The following is a 21151-nucleotide window of genomic DNA, read 5'->3' on the forward strand; positions in this document are numbered from 1 at the left end:
TTATTAAAAGTTCTGAACCGAGGACTGATCGAAAAAACATTACCCTTACACTTTTTTTTGTTTTCCATGTTTGGTTAACCTAGCGACATAGCTCCAGGGATGACATAGCTCATCTGTTGGCCCACCACTTTGTTCCAGACTGAGATATATCCTGAATTATTGGATGGACGTCCATGAAATTTTGTACAGACATTCATGGTTCCCAGATAATTTATCCTAATGCTTGGCGATCCTCTGACTTTTCCTCCAGTGACATGGTTTGTGTGTAATGTCTGGACAACTATGGGATGTCTTGTCGTTAAAATGTGGCACCGACATTCTCCAACCCCCTTGGACTGAACTGTAGCAATTTGAAGGATTCCTTCAGTTTACATATAGCACCGTCCTCAGGTCAAAATTCCACTTACAAAACCTGCGGAAACTACTCACATTCCCATCAGCCTCAGCTGTGCTTTGTGTTTGTGCTAATTTGCAAATGTTAGCATGCTAACACGCTAAACTAGGGGGTATCAACATGGGAGAACATTTCACCTACTTAACATCAGCATGGTCATTGTGCACATGTTAGCATGCTGATGTTAGCATTTAGCTTAAAGCACCACAGTGCCTACAATAATCCTACAGTAATTACAGCCTCACAGAGCTGCTAGCATCTTACATTTATTCAATTATAGCACAAAGGGGCACATATAAGTGACAGCACACTTTTATTAAAAATTATATTTGGATTCACTTTTTAGAAAGGCCTGACCAAGAACTGGGGTTGCAAATTAGCCAATTGGCTAGAAACCTTTTATGCAACACATCTACTCACATTGTTATGGCTTGATCAGATAATTGTATGTAATAATGTGCGCTGCATTGTCCTTGATAAATAAACTAATACAAAAATAAAAAAATAGTTTTAGTTTAAGTAGAAGCAGTTTAAAGCAGGAAAATCAAGCTTTTCCCCTTTTTCCTGGAAAGATATTGAAACACCACACATGGCACGTGTGGTATTTTTTCACCATTGATTTGATTATGAGACTAAAACTATTCAGTACATCATCATATCAGAAAATCCTACGACTATGACATTACTCCATTGCCAGATGAAATGGCAAACTGCCAAGTCCGTGGCATCTTATAGGTAGAAAGGAGTGCGAGACTTAGATTCCAACATCAAGGGAGAGGCTCCTGGAGGTTAGGAGTGCTGGCTTGTGTTAGACCTTAAGGTCATCATTCCTCCAACTAATGCCCCTGGCATCACCTTCCTCCTTGACTTCAAACACCCTGGCTACATTCTTAGACCATGTACCAATAAGCACTAATAATGCAGAAAAATGAAAACCAAAACAGATGGGCTCCAATAGTGGTGGGGATTACTGAGCCCTATCCAGGGCTCTATCTGCACCCCTGGGCGCTGAGAGGTGAATCCCACACCATCTTTTTCTCAGCACAGGAACAGAGGTAGGAGGTGAAAAAAACAACAGTTGCAGCAATGTGTTTACACGTCCCAGAAATGTCTATGCAGAGGTTCAAACAGTCCTTTATTCTTTGACATGAGGAATGAATGTAATAGATTGCACCTGAACTTGGGCTTTCTTTTGAATTGTGTCTTTTTGGGGGGGGGGGGATTTTTATTAATTACAAGATTTTGTATGTTGCCAATGCACTCTCCTGTATATCTGCATTGCTTATGGTATTTTAGAAAAATACTTTCCCACTGTGGGACCAATAAAGTAACAGTAAACCTCTGTTACAACATCTATGTTGGACCTGTAGCACGCAAACAATGCCTCATATTGTGGCAGCAGTGTTTTGTGCCACTGACTGACACAATAAAGCAGCGTGCTGCTGTGAAGACATGGTTGGATGTTTGGCTGTGACCCCTCTCTATGGTCGAAACCGCAGCATAGTCTGTCATTTGATTATGCACAAGCCCTCATGGCTCAAAGAATATGTGTCAGACGTTGGTTAAAAGTCTCCCTTAACAATTAACCACACACCATGGAAAATACCCAACGAAAACACCCAAAAAGCCCCCCCACCCCCGGGCTCCCACTGGGGACTCGCTGTGAACTCCTGTGAACTGTGAAATCATGAGAAGAAATCTAGACTGTACTGAACCCACAGACGTCTGAATGTCTTTGGCCCTGCCAAGCAGCAATTAATTGGGCTTGGTTTGTTAAAAAAAAGAAGAAATATTGGTCTGTTGTAAACATGATGTTGAGAAATGACAATTGGGAATGCCAATTACAATTACAGTTAATTCAAAAACAATGGGCATTTCAAAATGAAAGCGTTGGCATGGCTTGAATGAGTCACTCCCTGTATGATTTAGTGTGATGAAGTGATGGTGGAATATGCAGCCTTGTTGCTTACTCTTGTGCTACTGTCTTAGGTCATGCTGTGCTTTTTATGGGGCAGCTGGCGAGAATCTTGCTTTAAATTACCACAAATAACAAATCAGGCTATATAGTATGTTTTCCATGGGCAGGGCAGGAGAAGCTAGCAGTTCAGAGAGAAAATGAATCACAAACCTCCAATTGTGTCTCAGGTGGAAAATTTCAGGATTTTGGTTATCTAATGAAAATATTGTCACTAGACTCATTTCCTATGTGGTGCCAGAACGGCAGAAGAGTAAATGTGTGAACAGTTTACTGAAGGCCGACGCTTAACTGTGTGTGTGTGTGTGTGTGTGTGTGTGTGTGTGTGTGTGTGTGTGTGTGTGTGTGTGTGTGTGTTCATCTCGGGTTTCAGCACGACTGTTTTCATATCGAGGCCACACTTACCTCAACCTCTAACGTGTCGTCTTTGGTCGATTCACATCCAAGCGCCAGAGAACAAGCAGTGACATAGGTTATATTCACTCATTGCCTTTCACTGTTTGGCAAATTGGAGGCTTGAGCTGAAGGAAGTGGGGACAGGAGGTATAAATGGAATTTTTTTAATCAATACTGCGAACCCAGAGAGTAGAAACAGAGTTGAAGCCTCGGATACTCTTAATTATCGATTGATACCATTCTGCCTACCAGAGGTACTGGTAGCAAAACGACTAAGCATATTTTAAATGTCCACGAAACATTGAACAGAACAGTGTGGTTAATTAAGTGTTTTACATATTTACAACACATTGTTGAACTAATGGTATTCCTTTTAGATTCAGGAGTTTGATGGGCAACGATACATTATTTTACAATGCAGCAGGTCTCTGCGGCAGACTGAGGGGGGCGGGGGGTTAAATTATTGGTAAAGGAATGGTTAATAAATAGTCATAAAATCAGTTTTGTCTGTTAGTTTTGATTTGCGTGTGTTGCCTGACGTCATGATCGGCCATCTTACCCTTTCCCCTTTCCTATGAGGGCCAGGATGGCTTTACGTTTTATTGTGTTTTTATCATGGTCAATTTCATTGTATGTCAGAACTGGGTGACTGCACTGTTGCATTTACTGTACCTATATTATTGTGTAACAAATCCATCTGTCTACAATTCTAACAATTACAGGATCATAAAGCTTTGAAACAAAAATAAGTTCAAAGATATTTTAGCAAAAATATGGTGTGGGAGATTGTATGGTTTTTGAGGGTTTATTCTCACATTTCTACTACAATGTCAGCGGCAGGACCTTCTGTCCTCATCTACACCCTAAACACCTTTCCGTAAGCTCACCTGGCCGGCCCTGAAAAGCGAGAGGTTGAAACCAATTGTACGGTCTATCCTGTGCAAACACAATGTGTACCGAGCAGCCCCGTCCATGTTTACTGTAAATGGTAGCCTTTGTCGCGTCTGTTTACTCTGTCTTTCACACTTTATTCCACATATATACTGGAAACCTGACGCAAACCCGTTCGTTGTCCACATACGTCTTGCTTTTAGTTACACACGTATGCACACACACGCACACACAGAAAGACAGAGAGTGTGTTTCCTGTTGGCATCAACTTGGCATACTTTTCTTACACCGCAAGTATCCTCAAACAAACTCCTTTCCATGTCTGTTGGGTTTGAACCATTTTTCTATCGTCTGCACACAAATCTCACCCAAGCAGGGTCCCGACTAAGATGATGTCACTGCTCAGCGCTTCCGGGGTTACTCGCTGTGACAAGCGAAGATAAATGGCAGTGTAACCTTGCCAACAAGTCCAACACCTGGCTGTCAGATTGAAGGCTTGATAGCAGAGAAATGTATATATCACACTGCGCTCACAGATTTGACGATTTCATGCACTCCTTCTGCTCATTCGTAGTAGCCGAGATTATTAAACCCTGTCATGAGTATGACATTAGGAACGTATTGAGTCATAGTAACACAGAATTTCATAAATGGACTGTTCACGTGACTTCGCAGACAGTGGGTGGAAGCCTGCCTGGCCACATTGAGGAACTGTCAGGTTGGAGCACCCAGATGGTAGATCCAAGAAGCCGCCCGACAAGCCCTGAGGTTATAGGTGGGGTTCTCTCTCCAGTCGTGCAGCTGTATTTGTATGTCACTTGAACTTCTCTTTTCGACCTCACTACCTTTCTACATGTACATGTTTGTGCCTTGGTGTACTCATTCTCTCAGAGACACACGTTGGAATGGTTTCAAGCTTCGCATTAAGTATTAGGTCAACTGTTGAAGTCAAATAACATCAGAAAAGAAGAAGCAAGCGACCTGTGCACTTGACAGTTAGTCTGACAGCACAGATGGTGGAGAGTGATAGGGGAATGGCATGTAGGGAGAAAAACAGGTCAGAAACTTTGTATTCTTATTCTCTCCTTTAGTGGTATACAGATACGCAGGAGAGTGCACTCACACAAAGATTTTATTGTCATCAGCTGTAGTTTTGAGCACCGCCAAGAGTATCTGGAATGACTTTGATTCGCGTTTTAGTGTTCAGAATAGCTGTCTCACATTTTTAAATTTTTTATTTACAGTTTTTTAAATATCATTCTGATTTGCTAGTCAATGCGCACACACGTGCACCCATGGCAACCCTGAAACCAGAGCCCAGCTAATAACGACAATGCTAACATGCTGTTTTCTAGTAGGTATGTTTACCATGTTCACCATCTTAGTTCATGCTAACTTAGAGTACTACACACATGGTACCGTTGATGGGAATGTCTTTGAAAGCATCGGTGTAAGTCAGGAGATAACTAAAGTCATTAGGATCAATCCTCTGTGGAAAAGGAATGGATGTACCAAATTTGGTAGCAATCCATCCAATAGGCCGACATTGTTAGACCCTTAAGCCACGCCGCTAACTTGGCTAAACAAATCCCCCTGTAATGAGCTGTAGGCTTTTCAATGAAGCAGGTGACGTTTTGGGACTCAACATGTTTACCACGTGAATGATCACTGAATGGCATTTATTTAATGTTATCAGGAGAAAGACATTGTTTATTCATCAAACCAGTCAACTTTGGTCAATTAGCAACTTTAACATTTTGAGAATGCACATATGACAATGACAACAAAAGGTTTATGGTCTGTACGAAATAAATAGCAACATTGCTCATTTACAGCTTGGCTGAAGAAAAAAAAAAACGAAACAAAAGGGTTAATCTTCATATTAAAAAGGCATACAGATGAGCTGTGACACTCATGAACTCGCTAATTGCTCAACAACAAAAAAATGCTCTCCTTTTTAAATAAAGCTTTTCAGTTTTAATATGCACCTTCAAGAGCCTGTTATAGTTAAATAAATAGAATGCTTTCCATTTTGTAACATGCACATCCAATTTGCCTGGGGAAAGTATTTACACTTTACTGATCCTACTACAACTTCTCCGCCTTTTTTTCTCCTCGAAACAATTCTTTCTCACCACAAACTCTCATACATACACAACTGTACAGTCACTCTTGCAGACATGCTGCACCTATTTACTATTAACACAATATCTAAACCTATTGAAAGTGATCAAAATGCTAACGGTGAACATGGAAATCCATGTAGTGGAAAGAAGAAACAGTCCAAACACCACATCTTAACCAAGGGGGCTTACAAAAAGTTTTAGTTTACAATTGATCATGCACTGTATAAACTCACTGTTATTTGGTTTTGAAGGTGTGTAATCAGTGGCTTCAATATCTACTTGTTTTGCTTTAAGTGAACAAAGAACATCCCCTGTGACAATCCTACTGAACAAACCTAAACCTAAACAATATTTAAGTCTTTTTTTCCCCCCCAGGAATCTTCACTGTCCTACAAATGAGTGTTTTTTTTTTTACTATCTTTGAGTAAGCTTTCAGCACATAACCAGGAGCTACTGCGAGGTTTTCTTCTGTCGTGTCCGTGTTGGCGTGGAAACTCCTGGCCATCGCGCTTTAGGTTGAGATGGGCAGTTTATTCTGTGCTGATGTGTTTTCACTCTTCTCTTTCATGATGCAAAGTAAGAGTTCTGCATGGAGTAGAGGCGGTCGATGGGGTTCCCCACGCGGGCCTGCATGGAGTTGACGTCCGACGATGCCATGAAGCAGTCACTGAGGCTGGTTAAAGACGTGTCGCTGTCTATGTCATGGAATGCGGAATCATTACCTGCGGGGAGAGAGCGACACAGAGATCAGACCGTCAGGATTCGGTGGCAGAGGCGTCAGTCGAACACAACAACGCCCCACTCTGACTGTGAAATCAATGCAATCTTGTATTTCAGATTGATGGCGGCTTTGGGAAATTATAATTACTAATAGTCACTTTGAGAAATGGGTGTTGTGTGTCATCACAACTGGGAGAGCTGTTTTGCGCGATATCAAAGCTCACTTTTTGCTGCCCTCGCTGGGACAATTGCGGTGTATGAGGGAGCATGTAAACAAGGGGCATCCTCCTAAAAGATCTGGTTAATAGCAACCGCTTCCGCCTTTCATAAAACCTCAACACGTTATTTCTCTGGAGGGAATAGTTAACTTTATTACACTCTGGATCTTAATGATAGTGTTGCACAAAATGGGGACAGTGTTTCGAGACATATCTTTTAATGCCTTGCCAATATTGTTCTTTTCCCCAAACCAAAGGAGTGATGAGACTGGGGATTTGGTCTCTTACTAGCGAGATGAACTAAATGGAGGCAAATTATAAGGAAGTTATGAACTTCAGGAAATGGTCCCTCTGGGGCTTGTTGAGGACATCACTCAGAAATGTGTTATTCCAGTTACATCCTGTGGACTAACACTTGATTGACTTATCCCCCCCACCCCCCACTCCTTCTTTTGCATTTTAATTCCTCCCTGTATCGCACCGAAATCAGGGACTTGTTGTTTTCCCATTCTGATTCATTAGCTCACACAGCCCCTCAATCATTGTCTGGAGTGCACTTCATCTCAAGCTGTCCTACACTGACCACATGTTTTTTTTTTTTTTTACCATCATTGGAAAACATCATCAGTAACAGGGCATGTCTCAGAAGTGGAGGCGGAGAGTTAAAACCATATTAAACAGATTTAAGAAAATGATCTTCAAGCCCCAATGGCTTATGAGCGTGCTTGTGTTATCTCGTGTGGGAGGAGAAGCTGCTCGTACGTCTTTGTGAGCGGCTTAAATCAGGGGGATCTGTGGCCTGAACACATGTCCCACACTGGGGAGCTATGAGGTTGATCAAGGGACAGGCATGTGTGTGTTTTTTAGAGTAGGAGTTTTTTTGGTAGAGGGGGGTGAGGGGGGTTGGGAGTTGGTAGATGCTCACCATATGGGTTCATGTGGTCCCCGGGCATCTGTGGGGGGGTGAGCCCCTGTTGGAACGGGTCTGTGCTGTAACCGTTCTGATCCATGGCGAGCAGCTGCTGCTGCGGCGGAGCCAGCGGCGTGAAGGAGTTCATCATTCCCTCCATCCGATTGGACATTACCTCTGCGAGGCAAAGAGAGCAGGCGATTACAAAAAATGTTAAACAAAAGAAAAAGAAGAAAAAAAAACCTTGGGATGAGTCTGCATGCAATGTAAATGTATCCACGCACAATGGGCAGACATGTGGGATGGATCAGGGGGAAAAACACGACGATGAGAGCATTAGCAGTAGGGATGTGTTTCTTCCTGGTAGATTCCCATTCATACCCGGTAATTTTAGATCCGCACACTCCCCTAAATCTGACTTTCTGTTAGAGCTCACGATTAATCGATTAGTTGTTTGGTCTGTAAAATGTCAATCAGTGTTTTCCAAAGCCCAAGATGAGATCCTCAGATGTCTTGTTTTGTCCACAACTCAAATCAATTAAGTTTACTGTCTTAGAGGAGTGAAGAAACCAGAAATATTCACATTTTCGAAGCTGGAATCAGAGAATTTTTACTTATTTTTATAAAAGATTAATAGATTATCAAAACAGTTGCTGATAAATGTAATAGAACGACAACTAATCGATGAATGAATTCATCTTTGCAGCTATTGTTTCTGTTTGGCCCTTTTTTTTTAGACTGTCCGTGATACAAATGAAGGGAGCCTGGTGCTTGTGAGATTGCCATAATAACATCCAAATACCTGGATTGCTTGCTTGCGTCTGTTAGTATTTCCATGGAAACCTACAGTAGTCTTTCCTGTGGTTTCTCCCACAATTCCCTTCACAAACACTGCTCTTGGCTTAACTGACTTGTGAGAGGGACCCAAAACTCTTGTGGCTTCATCACTGCAGCCCATCCCCCACCCCTTCTGAAATTTCCTTTGCAGTGGCTTTGCAAAAATGACGTCTGCCATTCATTTCGCTTGGCTTCCAGACAGAATTTCTGACTTGCTTTTGATGTGAAAGTGATCTTGTTTACACAGTGACATGTTCGTAATCTGTTATTGAGTGCAATTAATGAATTTGTGAACTATTTTCTCACAACACATTTGTGTATGCTGCAACAGAACGCAAAGGAGAGAACAAGCTCCTATTGTCTGATTCAGTGCTTTCCATTGCTGTTTTTGTTATTGCTGTTTGGCAGTCACCAAAAAAAAGTACCCATTAATGTACAGCTTCTAACTAGCTTGATGTCAACATTTAAAACAATACATTGCTATGATAAGAAGACCTGCTCCCGACATGTTTTATGGCATACAAATTATCTGCTTTAAAGAGAACATATCATTCTCATTTTCAGGTTCATACTTTGGGTTTGACTAGAACATGCTTACATTCTTCAATGTTCAAAAAACACATTCTTTTTTATCATACTGTCTGTCTGAATATACATTATTTTGTCTGAAACGCTCCGTTTTTGTGTATCTCCAAGCCCCCCTGCCGAAAAACCCCAGTCTGTTCTGATTGGTCAGCATTTCCGGGGCTTTCACATCTGCGCTCTCTGAGTCTCTGCAGCACCATTGCAGCCGGGGAATGACTGTAACAGCATTGTAGTGGCACTTTCTTCCTATGTATAGCCTAGTTGTGACATCACAACCGGACGGTAGTCCTGACGGTTTGTTTGTGAATACGGGCTGTGTACATTTCTCTGTGGATTGATATTTTCACGATATTTATATAGCACCACAACCTGCTTTATAATAAAAAAAACACATGTAAATCTCACTTTTTACAGTATGAGAAATATATATTTTAAAATAATAACTTCTGTCTGATATGATTTTTTTCTATACAAAGAAGTTCAATTACCTGGATAAAAATGACATTGCCTCTTTCTCTCATATTGAAAAAACCAGACCCTAAGAATGCTGTATGTGTGTTCCACATTACACTTTGGTAAGTTGCATACTGCACCAAGAATGGCTTCCATTTGTGATGTCACAAACTTTTGCTCGTACGTACACGTAAACCTTAGATTTAAGACGAGCACAGAGAAACTTTACTCCTATTGTCAAACTTTTCACATACATCATTCTGCACAGCAAAGCTCACACAACCAAATGGAGTAAAAATAAGCATAGAACGGGAGTGAAGGGGGGGGCTTTAAAATGTTGAAAAGCTGAAAGACTAAAATGTGGATACATAGCAACTAGAAAAGTTTCCCAGAGAAAGAGCTTTGAGACAATGAGCTTCCATTGTGTGTGCAGGGTAAGTACAGTTTCGTACCTTGGCCAAGTCTCTGAGAATTCTGTTGTTCTTGTTGTTGCTGCTGTCTTCTTGCCAACTTCTTCATCTGAAACGGAGGAGTCGGAGTTGTGAGGAACCCCCAAAACTAACATGCGCTCTTTAATTTAAAAAGGATGCTCCTCGCTGTTCACCCTCGAATGAACCGCGCAGAATCTGTATCTGAGTGCACTTCATTGTCAAGTATCAAAGGTTTTTCACAAGATAATAATCAGAAAAGAGGAGGGCGTAGACATTTAATGCAAGGGTGAGCGAGATTTGCAACTCCTTGAGCTTTTTTTTCTTTTCTTTTTTTTTACATTTGTGAAAGGAATGCGGCGATAAGTTTAACACACATAGTTGTGGTGATTTATTAGCTGGACTCTAAGATGGAACAAGGCTGTTGTATGCGGACGCAACATCTAATTCATCCTGTGCTCTCACCTTAGCTCTCTGGTTCTGAAACCAGACCTGCACCACCCGAACACTGAGTCCCGTCTCCGCAGCCAGCGTCTCCCTCACCTGAAACCAGCAAGACAAAAGATTTCCAGCATCCCACGTGAAAACGAAACACTTCACAGCACACTGAAATACTTAACATATCCTCTACGTTCGCCTCTTTGATTTGCTTTGATTTCAGTGAACGCTGAATGAATGCAGTGGTCTTTTTTTTTTTTTTTTTTTGGACCTCTTTGCTTATTGCCTCTTCAAAGCCTCGGCCGGGTGCAGCGCCTGTTTTAGGGCCCGGGCTACGGAGGCAGTTCTCCTATCTCAGTATGACATTTGGTGCAGGCGGTCTGCGTTACACCAGCCTGCCTCAGTTAACACAGAACAGAATGCTGCTTGCCACTTCAAAGTGCAGCTCTTATGTGGGGGAGATTTTTTTAATTTGAGAATTTTATTTGTGAAATAGGGCTCGTGGTCAGCATCTAAGCCTTCATTACCACAAATGCAGACCAGGGAATATATATGTATATATATATATATATATAGATTTATATGTATGTATATATATAAATCTTCCCGTGTTATTGTTTGTGATTAACATTTTTTATTTTGTCCCCCATCATCACCACTTCCTTTTAATTAATTTAAATTAAGACAAGATGAGATAATAACTACAATATTTAAGACAAGACAATAAAAAAATAAACAAAATAGATAACTGTGAACCAAATCAACATATCGTGAGCTTAGAATTATAAGGTTCTATCTCCACTTTTGGCCGAAATTGAGGTGTTTATTAATGCCTGCGTGGTGTTATTTTTGTAAAAAAAATATTTTCTTAGTTGTTAATAAAATAAAAAGGTTCCATCTCACAAAATAGCTGGGATGTAAAAACTTTGATGCTCAATATCTCAGAACTACCCTAAACGGAGATAGAACCTTATAATTCTAAGCTCACGATATTATGTGTATGTGATAAAACAATAAGCACAAAGTATATATACAGTACGTGTCTCCACAGCACATGGTTTCTCAGGAGCCCTTAAAAAAGCTTAAGTAAGTTTCCCCATTTTCTAGTGTAAACTGCTCGCAGATTATTTAAGATTTGTCTTACCTTTCTGCAGGGTTTTGAGGAAACCTCAAAGGAGGCCTTGAAGGCCCGTCTCTGTTGAGTGGTCAAGATGGTACGGGGCCTTTTGGGCCTCCTGGGATCCTTCCCATCATCCCCCTTCCCCTGGCCTCCTATGCCTTTCTCGGGCTTGATGTCCAACTCCTCATCGTCACTTTTCTCTGCAGAAAGAGTCATTTTTCTAAGTCATCAGCAGCACAAGTTTGAACTGACTACACCCTCTTACTCAGTGACAGTCCGCTGATGAATATATTTTCGTTCTTCCCCATTCTGGGAGATTCACACACCACAAGTGCATAATCAAAGGAGACACGTGTTTTTGATACTTATGTTATCAATTTATTACAAAAGGAAAAGGCCACATGTACGATTAGACTTACAGAAGACTACGGCTCTTGCTCTTGGAGAGCACAATGAAATATGCACATTTGTCATTGAACTGGACACTGTGTCACATGTAATGTATTGCGCTCAGCTTTGTCTGATTTACACTAAATCAATCTCTGATAAGAATACTACATCAAGTGCAACATGGAAAAGGCAACACGAGTACATGTGGGAAATGCATCTCCCATGACACAGCAAGAAAACCCCCTTTTTTTTGCTTTATTTCAGAACTTAATGACAACTTTCATACGGATTGCTAGTTTTTTAATGTCAGCAGTAGGATATTACAGTTTGGGGAAGTAAAATAGGTGCCATTGTTATGCTTCTATTCCACAACGTGCCATTAAAACGTAATAATACCTTGGTGTTATTAGATTTCGGTTATTAAGACAATGGCTGTTAGTTTATTTTGTTTTACATTAACGTCAGCTTGCGGTTTGCAGCTATTACATACAACAACTACATATTCAATACTGCCCCAGAGAAATTCCTTACTTCAAGAGTAAGTCTCAAATTGAATGCAGTGATTATGCCTTTTTATTTACTGCAGGAGCATGAAAACAATGTGAAACTTGAAAACCTGTTACACACACTGTATCGTCAAAGTTTATCCTCTATTAAGGGCAAATAAAAAAATAAAATCATAATTACTTTTGCCTCTGATTTTAAAACAGTTGGCTGGTGAATAAAAGTGGCATGACATACTGTATGGTATGAAATATATAACTTAATTCAGTTTCACCTGCCACACACACGCCACCCACACACACCACAAAGCTGTAATAATGAATGACTAAAAAAAAACATAAATTCTCCTTCAATGTGGGGCTGAAAACAAGTGTTTCCAAATGTAAACCGGCTGTGCTGTTAATGAATCCCAATGATTTTGGGGTCTCCATGCTGTAAGGAGAAACATACATGATGACTCAGTGTCTCCTGTTATCTGCTTCTGATAAGTATCTACGTTTCTCCCCCGAAAACCTACATTTCGTCTGCCACATGCCGAGGTTAACCTCCTTCATGTCAACCTTCATGTCAACATTTTCTCCATCTTGAAATCTGTAGAGATGCACAAAAGACATGCCTGCGCGATGCACCAGGACACAACTGAAAGCGAGGAAGACGCAGAGCAAATATTCCCACAAGTTGACAAAAGTTGACATAGGCACAGATGTATTTGACAAATTCCCTCGCTTTTGTGCATGTCTAAATGTGAGCCAGATGGTAGTGAACAGTGAGGCTTGGCGAGATGCCTCATTGTGTGTGGAGGCTATAGGCGAGGAACACTAGAGCTGATAAGAGCCGGGGCGCAGGCTTTCTGCAAAAAGGCCCCAAATCCCTCTGTCACTCACCATGATACAGTGATTTAATTCTTTCCAGCACCAGAACCTGCCCACGCATGGAGAGCCATTAATACAGGGTGGCTTGGCTTCGTCCTGTTTCCACTTCCTACTGTATCATAAACCAGCGCTCCCCGCTTAAATGACTGTAGAATGCTACAAAATCAGCCATTGAAAAGCTGCTGATGGAGCCAGTTTTTTTTTGTTGTTGAAGTTTTTACTGCCTGGGCTGCATGCAAGATCTCTGAATAATCTCAGATGTTCAGCAAATGATCTTGGCGACTAGTTTAAGGACAAATTAATATTGTTCTTTTCCTTTTAATATTACAAACTAAATCCAGTTAGTAGGGCTGGGACGATATGCTTTTGTCCCGATTCAGTTCTTTCACAATGCGTGGCTGCCGATTCAATTTGTATTGGGATTTTCATTAATTGCGATTCTAGAAGTATATTGCGATTCAATAGTATTGGGTATTGTGATTTTCTTTGCCTTCTTTAACAAAAACAAAAGTTGAATTATACACTTCGAGACATTTCTAAAAACTTTGTTTGTTTTCTAAGAAGAATGCCCATTACATGTCAGTCCGACATTTATTTCATTTGTAAAGTACATAACATGGATTTTCTAAATGTTCTGCTTTCGCTCTGTTTTGCTGGTAACGGATATGATGTCAGCGGTACCATATGAACAGAAAATATTAAGGTGAATCAATGGTACATTTAAAAAAAAAAAAAAAAAAAAAACTGATTCTAGGTAAAATAATCAATTTTAAAAGTAGTCTCAAAAATATCACAATACGTACGTGAATCAATTTTTTCCCCCCAACCCTTACCAGTTAGATTCAGTCACTATCTCTATGTTGGCTACCACTGTGATGGAACCAAGCATACAGAATACAACACCGTGGTGCCATGTGATGATGGCACCGCGGTGTTGTTCTCACTCTGGTGTGAGAGGGTGCATAGGGCTCACCTGAGTCTGAGTCATCTGGGCTAACCGAGCTGAGTAAGTCCTTCTCCCTCTCGTAGTCGATCTTGCACAACAGCTGACCCTCCTTCAGGACAAACTCGTCGCCCTTCCTCAGCTGCCGGTCGCACACGCAGCAGCAGAAGCAGTTCAGGTGGTAGACGCACTCCAGGGCGCGCATCACAAACTCTGTGGGGGCGATCTTCTCCATGCAGCCGCTGCACTTGGTCGCAAACAACCTAGAGAACGAGAGCGAGCGATGATTGTAGGCATGCTGATGACAGAGACATTTCTGTTGTTTAAAGCAACACTATGTAACGTCTGAAAGAAGAGATTGAACATTCATCTTTTGTATATAAAAGGTTCAATGATATGATTTTGGGGGGTGATGCAGGGGATATGCCCCCCACCCCCATATTTAGAAGAGGTAGATTTGTCTGCCTCAAACCCCCTAAAATGGTAAAAATAACCATTCAGGGGACTCAAAACATGTACGGAAAACAAGAACTGTGTCTACTTGTGCTACATTTGAGGGGTTGAAAAACACAACAGGAGCAAGAAAAATAAAGATGTGATTTCGCTGGTATTGGGATCCCAGCCCCCTCGGACTTGGACCCCTAATTACATAATAATAATAATAATAATTCTCTTAATGTAAATAAAGAAAATTGCAGCATTAATTGAAAATTGTTGCATAAAAATTCACCAGAATGCAGGAAATGGAAGTATTTGACGCTAAACATTTCATGGGGGAGGACCCCCAGGTTAGAATGTCTCCCCCATGATAACACCAAACCTACGCCCCTTGGGTTGAATTCATTAGAAATGAAATGCACCTTTGCTGAGTTCCGTACACTCTGGGTTTGGCTGCTACAGCCGTCCTTGGGCTGGTATGACCAGGAGCTTAAGGTGGCTAATGTTAGCAAACTTTAGATAGATAATGCTGTGCAGCTACTGTAACATCAAGACTTTTCTTCTACTCTCGTTGTTCTAGTATGACACGTACGTTTTAGAATTTTTCACTACCCTACAATCAGTGTAAAAGAGTGCGTTCATAGAACATGCTAATGTTTTCGGTGAACTAAATGTATCCGTTTGCAACTAACGAACGCGACGCTCACGCTCAGCTGTGTTTTACATGCATGGCTAATGCAACTGGCAACTCAGACAATGCAGCTATACCAGTAGAGTTGAGGCCAGTTCATAAGAATATTTGAAGGAATTTTATGAACAAATCAGTACAGATTTCAACAGAAAAATCTCACATTTTTATACAAATTGTGCCCGCCGCATCTGAAAAAACAAGTCAGAATGTCAGCCACATCAGCAACGAATTTGAAACGTCTACACATTGAGAGTCCGACCAGTCTTGGGAAATGTCTGAGTGTGAATGATAATCACAAGAAATCATTAACAAAGGGTAAGACCAATCAGACAACAGCCATTTTAACTTTAAAAAAATAAAAAATGGAAGAGATGAATGTGAACTATCTCATTTTTTGGGACACTGAACACTGCCTACAATTGCGACTTGTGGCCACAATGGCTGCTTTTCAGCTAAAGTTAGAGACTATGTAACTTTTAAGAAAAGAAACAACACACTTTTTGTCATACAAATAAAAAGCAGAAATGATAAGCCATATAATGCATAATTCCCCTGGCTTTATTTTGTCCTGAAGCTCTCTGTTCTTGAGTTGCCCATCAGGGGGCTTTTTGACTAAGAGTCAAGTTGGCTTGCTGATCCTGTGGGCAGCCAAGGAGGTGACTCCTTTTGGCAGCAACTCATCTGTTAAAATTTCTAGGGTGGGCCCGCCCCGCGTCATTCCAAGCGAGCTCAGTCATGGGCACCCAAACCCCCTCACAAATCTAAAAAAGAGGCTGGATCATGTTCTAGTGCAGTGATCACCAAAAACCTGACGATCCCAATCAAGACTTTGCTGTCAATTTACACATTTCTTTCATAGCCGCGTCTCTCTATATGCATCAGATAGCGTATCAGAGGCCATGATTCATTGCTGACTACTGGGCTGCCCTCTGCTCTCTTCATATTTCATCCTTCTGTCTAATATCTTGCCTCTATGTCGCAACACTGCCTCTATCACCATTTCCTAGACAACACCTCCATCTTCTTTTATATCCTTTCAGGAAGATGTTTGCATTGTTTTATTGGTGACTGAGAGGCATTTCATTCGTGCTCTGTTGTTCAGAGGAAGCCACATTAAATGGAGCAAGAAGGCAGGGAGTGTGGTTGATCTTGTCCAGCCGTAAAGCTGGATTTATTAGTGGCCTCTTTGTTTGCCCTGGTCTGGAAGACAGCTGGCAACCGCCTATCTATTTGTGGTGAACATCTATTTCATTGTGCAAGGCAGGGAGGCAGCAAGAGGAGCAATAGACATCATCGGCTGGTTTCGGGACAGGGGATGAACGATAGTGATGATGAATATAATGTGTAAATATGAGCGGAGGGAAACCAAAGGATTGTTTTGTTATGGTAATGCTGTTATAGGTGCTGATTGAGTACTAATACGGTGTGTGTGTGTGTGTGCTCATGCGCGCGTGTTCACACGTGTAAGTGTAAGTGTATGAGCAGCTGTATGCACGCTGGAAATTCGATAGCGTGCTTTGTGTTGTTGTCTATGCAGCTTTTATAAAATAATTGCTTCTACTCGTCAGATCAGCATCTGATTTTATTTTATCTTAATTACATCCCATCAATTGATAGATTATTGTACTAGCTCCATCCATTATGACCACCACCTGTATCCGGTGCAGGAAAACGGCAGTTATAGCATCTGATTTCTTTTTTTTTCTTTTTTCTTTTTTTTTTTAAACCATCATGCAGCAGCAAAACAACAGAGATATCAGAAGCTGGCACTCACAGGGTTCATGAAATCCTTTAATCTTTCATTTATTACAATAAGTTAAGAAGATTATTATTCAACTATGGAAAAACCTCCAGGATAATCCCCTTGCAAACGAAAGTTTGGCATGTTTCTCAAAAGTGACCTGCCAACCTGGATCTGCCTTCTAAACAAACCACTGAGTTTCGACGCTAAAAAGCAAAAGGCAAGAAAAACACTGCTAATAAAAAAAAGAAATCAGAAAAATTAAATTTAAAAGAAAAAGGAAATCGTACACGGACACACTCTCGTAAAGATAAACTCAACATCCAGGGACTTGATTCTAGTTTTTAGAGGGATTAGTGTGTTACATGCTGGGATCAGGGAAAAGAGGTGATGAATCTGTCAAGACGAGTTCCCAGCTCCGACTCTAATGTTTAGCTAATGATTGCCGGCTTAGGGCTAAGAAAGAGAGCAAAAAGTTGAGGAAATGACTTGTTAGCGCGGTTTTGATACGTCCAGGGCCCCGCATTCACCTACGACCGCTCTCTCAAATCTTCTCATCTAGATGAAAACATTCTCATTCAGCCCTCTTTCCTTTCTTCTTTCTCCTCGCCGCGTCTAATCTTGTAAGCCATTATTTTTCTATTTCCCCTCTCTGTCACTTTGCATTATTTTTGCTGCTGTAATTCCTATTCGTCCCTTCTGGAATCTTCCTGTCCTGCTTTGTGCTCGGGTCTAATCCGGACTTTCTGCCTGTTTTCAGGCCCCGGTCCCCATTCTCAGCGGGGCTCAGATGGAATAGCCATGCGTGACGCCTCTTCTATGGCAACCACACCTCCACAGGAAGGCAACGGCGACTTTTCGGATGGGCAGAGAAGGCCTTTGAGAAGCTGGCAGCAGAAGTAAATCCTTCTCTAAGGAACAAGGAGAATTAGCAGGGAGCAGTGGACTAGGGATTTAACCCTACCCCTCTCCTTTGAAAGGCACAGTCAGTCCCACTCCTGCGGCTAGCCACAATCAAACAGAGGAGGAGTGGGGAGGTGGCAGCGGGGAGAGGAGAACACAAACTCCCTGAATGACACAAGCAGTGGATTGTGGAGGAGCCTAATCCCACTTTAATACCTTTCCAAGTTCAGCTGCTAAAGAATGCTCTTTAAAACAACACCACTGTGTGAGCAGTGAAGGTTGACCAGGGGGAGGCACGCCATTCAACCTCCCTAACATTACCTGATTAGTGGTTTGAGGACAAGGCCAGTGGGCCGTCAGGAGACTGAGCCGAAGATGTAAATGATGATTTTATGTATATATATATATACATATATATTTAAAAAAGCAGAAAAGGAGACTTCACAGCTCTCCGTGAAGCTCTACTGGGATATTAAATATATCAAAGTGCTGTAGGTGTGAGCGGAATCAGACTTTAAAGTGATGTATGTGATCGTTTACCACATTCTGCCTCTACTTGATCCCAGTGACCCATCACACTAAGACCTGGATTCACCTCAAATCCACTTTCTGGAAGTTCAGCTGGTCGGGTAACATGATTCCCCGGTGTCGCAGACGCAGGCTCATCAGCTCCTTTTTAAGCTAGTCTGTGTATAAAAGACACCACAAAGAGGACCACCAGCATGACAACCCAAGTCCCCCCCCCCTCCCCCCCCCAGCTCTTGCTTTTCCCTCCTCCCACACCTGAGCGCACAGATCAAGTGATGAGACTCCTCCTGTGTGGATCAATGGCTGCATCTCAAGCAGAGAGAAGTGTCAATATTTACCCAAGGCCTCCCCAGAACTGGACTCATAAACGAAAAGGAAAAAAAAAAAAAAAAAGAGCCCATCTCAGCACATACCTCTCTCCCCGAGGAATCATTACGTCCCTCTTTTTCCTTTTTTTCCTTCCTTTTTTAATCCTGTGTCCACGCACCTGTAATCCCCTGTCTGTCTTCTTTTCTATCTATGGCTCTCTCTTCCTCGACGTGACAGATTATCACACGGCTGAGGCTTGTAACGCTACAAGCTGTGTTTCTTAGCAAATGCGGAATAAAAACACAGACAAGAAAAAAAAAAAAAAAAAAGCATTGTGAAGGAGACAAAAGCCAACGGGGACCGACAGTTATTTTGTCTGATGAACACTTCAGCCGAGCCAAGTGCAGCTGAGAGACTTCGGCCTCTCGGCTGCTCTTCTTCTTCTTCTTCTTCTTCTTCCTTCCCCCCTTTTTATCCAGGCACTTTGGAGAACTATGCACTCTCCCTTTGAACAGATTATAGACAACTTAAAGTGTGACAACATCTTAAGCTCGCACCACATGTTGCCAATGATTTCCCTTCTGCAGACATTACATTTAATGCTTCTGCCGCAGTGATAAGCATCAGGAGGACTGGGCGGGATGAAAGAAAACCCAGAAGAATAAGAGACAGAGAAGAGGTGGGGAGGAGGGGGAGTGTGGGGGGGGGAGAGTATGGAGCTGCTCATGGCGCTTGATAATCATGCTACATTTAGCAACACGTGCAACAGTCTCACCTACTCCCCCCCCCGCTTTTGCTATTGAACAACACTCGGAGAAACACCATAACAATTAAGGGAAGAATAGCCCGGGCTATTATGTCACCGCATCGCTTCAAAGACAGAGGGGATGGGGATTATCCAGGCAGCAGCTGTAAGCTATTACTTTGAAGATGGGCTCTGGTGTTTGAGCAGGAAACCTGTGGCCGTGCCAATCATGGCCGAGGTGAGAGATGAGGCCTGGGAGGCAGGTCAGACAAGGGCCTCCGGGCAGGACGGAGGGCACGTGGAGCAATCGGTCAACTGCTGCAACGCTGGATACTTCCTGATTTAGTGGCTACACCTCGAATCAAGTCTCTTCTCGGCAGCGGACCAGAATCTTCGAAGGTTTCTTTGCTTTCAAAGCAGATGGGAGTCTTAACAGAATAGTTCAACGTTTGGGGAAATACACACGTTCACGTTGAATATATGGCTCCAGCTAGCAGCCGGTTAGCTTAGTTTAAAGACTTAAAACAGGTGTGTAAAAACACTTTAAAGCAATAGTTCAACATTTTGGGAAATATGCATATTTGGTTTCTTGCCACGAGTTATAGTAGAAAATTTGTACAACTCTCATATTTGTTTAGCAGTCGGTTAGCTTAGCTTAGAATGGAACCTGGAAACGGCGAGCCTGGCTCTGTTCGAAGGTAAGAGCCTAGCACCAGCACCTCGAAAACTAACTAAATAACCAGAAATAGTCTGGCACATAACCACAATTTGTCATTTTTCTACTTAGGTTTTTGTACGGATTAAACAAACAAGATAAAAAAAAACAAAAAAAACATGTGAATTAGTAAGCTTTAGAAGTGCAGGTAGGAGGATTGTGCCACCTTGGTACAGAGCCAGGTTGACTGTTTCCCCATGATTTCAGTCTTTATGCTAAGCTAAGCTAACTGGCAGCTTGCTGTAGCCGTATACTTACCAAACAGATATGTTCAAGTATATCTGTTTTTGAAGTTCTTAAAGTCCCAAACTATTCCTTCAAAGTTTTCACTTAAAAAAACACGTTAACCAAATTTAATAAATAGGTAATTTCTTGTTCACAATTTCCAGGTGGAATCTCGCTGTCTGGAAAGACAACAAACATATCCGTCTCCGAACTACACGGCTCCTCCGGAGACACGCCTTAGTATGTGAAAATGACTTCTCAGCAACAGCATCAAGAGCTTCAGCTTAAGTGGAAAACATTTGACGCCCAGATGTTGAAGGCAAACCTTTTCAACTTTGTCTCAAACATCATGAAAATGACTTTGTCATGTAGGGTCCTGCTGTCCTCTATAGAAGCGGCAGACCCTAGACGCTGACCACACTGGCCTAAAAATAGCGACCTGAATTTAACTAATAGAAGCTTTTGATTGCTTGCAGAGGGGACAGATACAAGTAAAAAAAAGTTTTACTTTGGCTGCGCATGTGTACATAAAAGCAGCTAAAGCATATCCTGATTTGTTCTTACTCCAGAATATGAAAACAAACTTTCAGGCCGCGCCAGGTACAAAAAAAAGTAGGCCGATAACGCCGTCTCCATAAACGATCTCAGTAGCTGAC

General features: G+C 41.8%; 1 protein-coding gene across 6 annotated transcripts in view; it reads right to left on the reverse strand.

The window, feature by feature from the left end:
• Positions 1 to 5237: 5237 nt before the first annotated feature.
• lmx1bb (LIM homeobox transcription factor 1, beta b) overlaps positions 5238 to 21151 on the reverse strand; it is a 65139-nt gene continuing 49225 nt past the window's right edge. For all 6 annotated transcript variants that reach the window (XM_028578145.1, XM_028578144.1, XM_028578143.1 and 3 more), the window contains 6 exons: positions 14231 to 14463; positions 11516 to 11691; positions 10399 to 10476; positions 9958 to 10024; positions 7646 to 7807; positions 5238 to 6504 (listed from right to left, as the gene is read on the reverse strand). In XM_028578145.1, coding sequence (XP_028433946.1) covers positions 6347 to 6504; positions 7646 to 7807; positions 9958 to 10024; positions 10399 to 10476; positions 11516 to 11691; positions 14231 to 14463 — 874 coding nt within the window. In that variant the 3' untranslated portion in view covers positions 5238 to 6346. The remainder of the gene's footprint in view (positions 6505 to 7645; positions 7808 to 9957; positions 10025 to 10398; positions 10477 to 11515; positions 11692 to 14230; positions 14464 to 21151) is intronic.

This window comes from Perca flavescens, chromosome 5 (assembly GCF_004354835.1).
Source record: "Perca flavescens isolate YP-PL-M2 chromosome 5, PFLA_1.0, whole genome shotgun sequence".
Classification (NCBI taxonomy): Eukaryota; Metazoa; Chordata; class Actinopteri; order Perciformes; family Percidae; genus Perca; species Perca flavescens.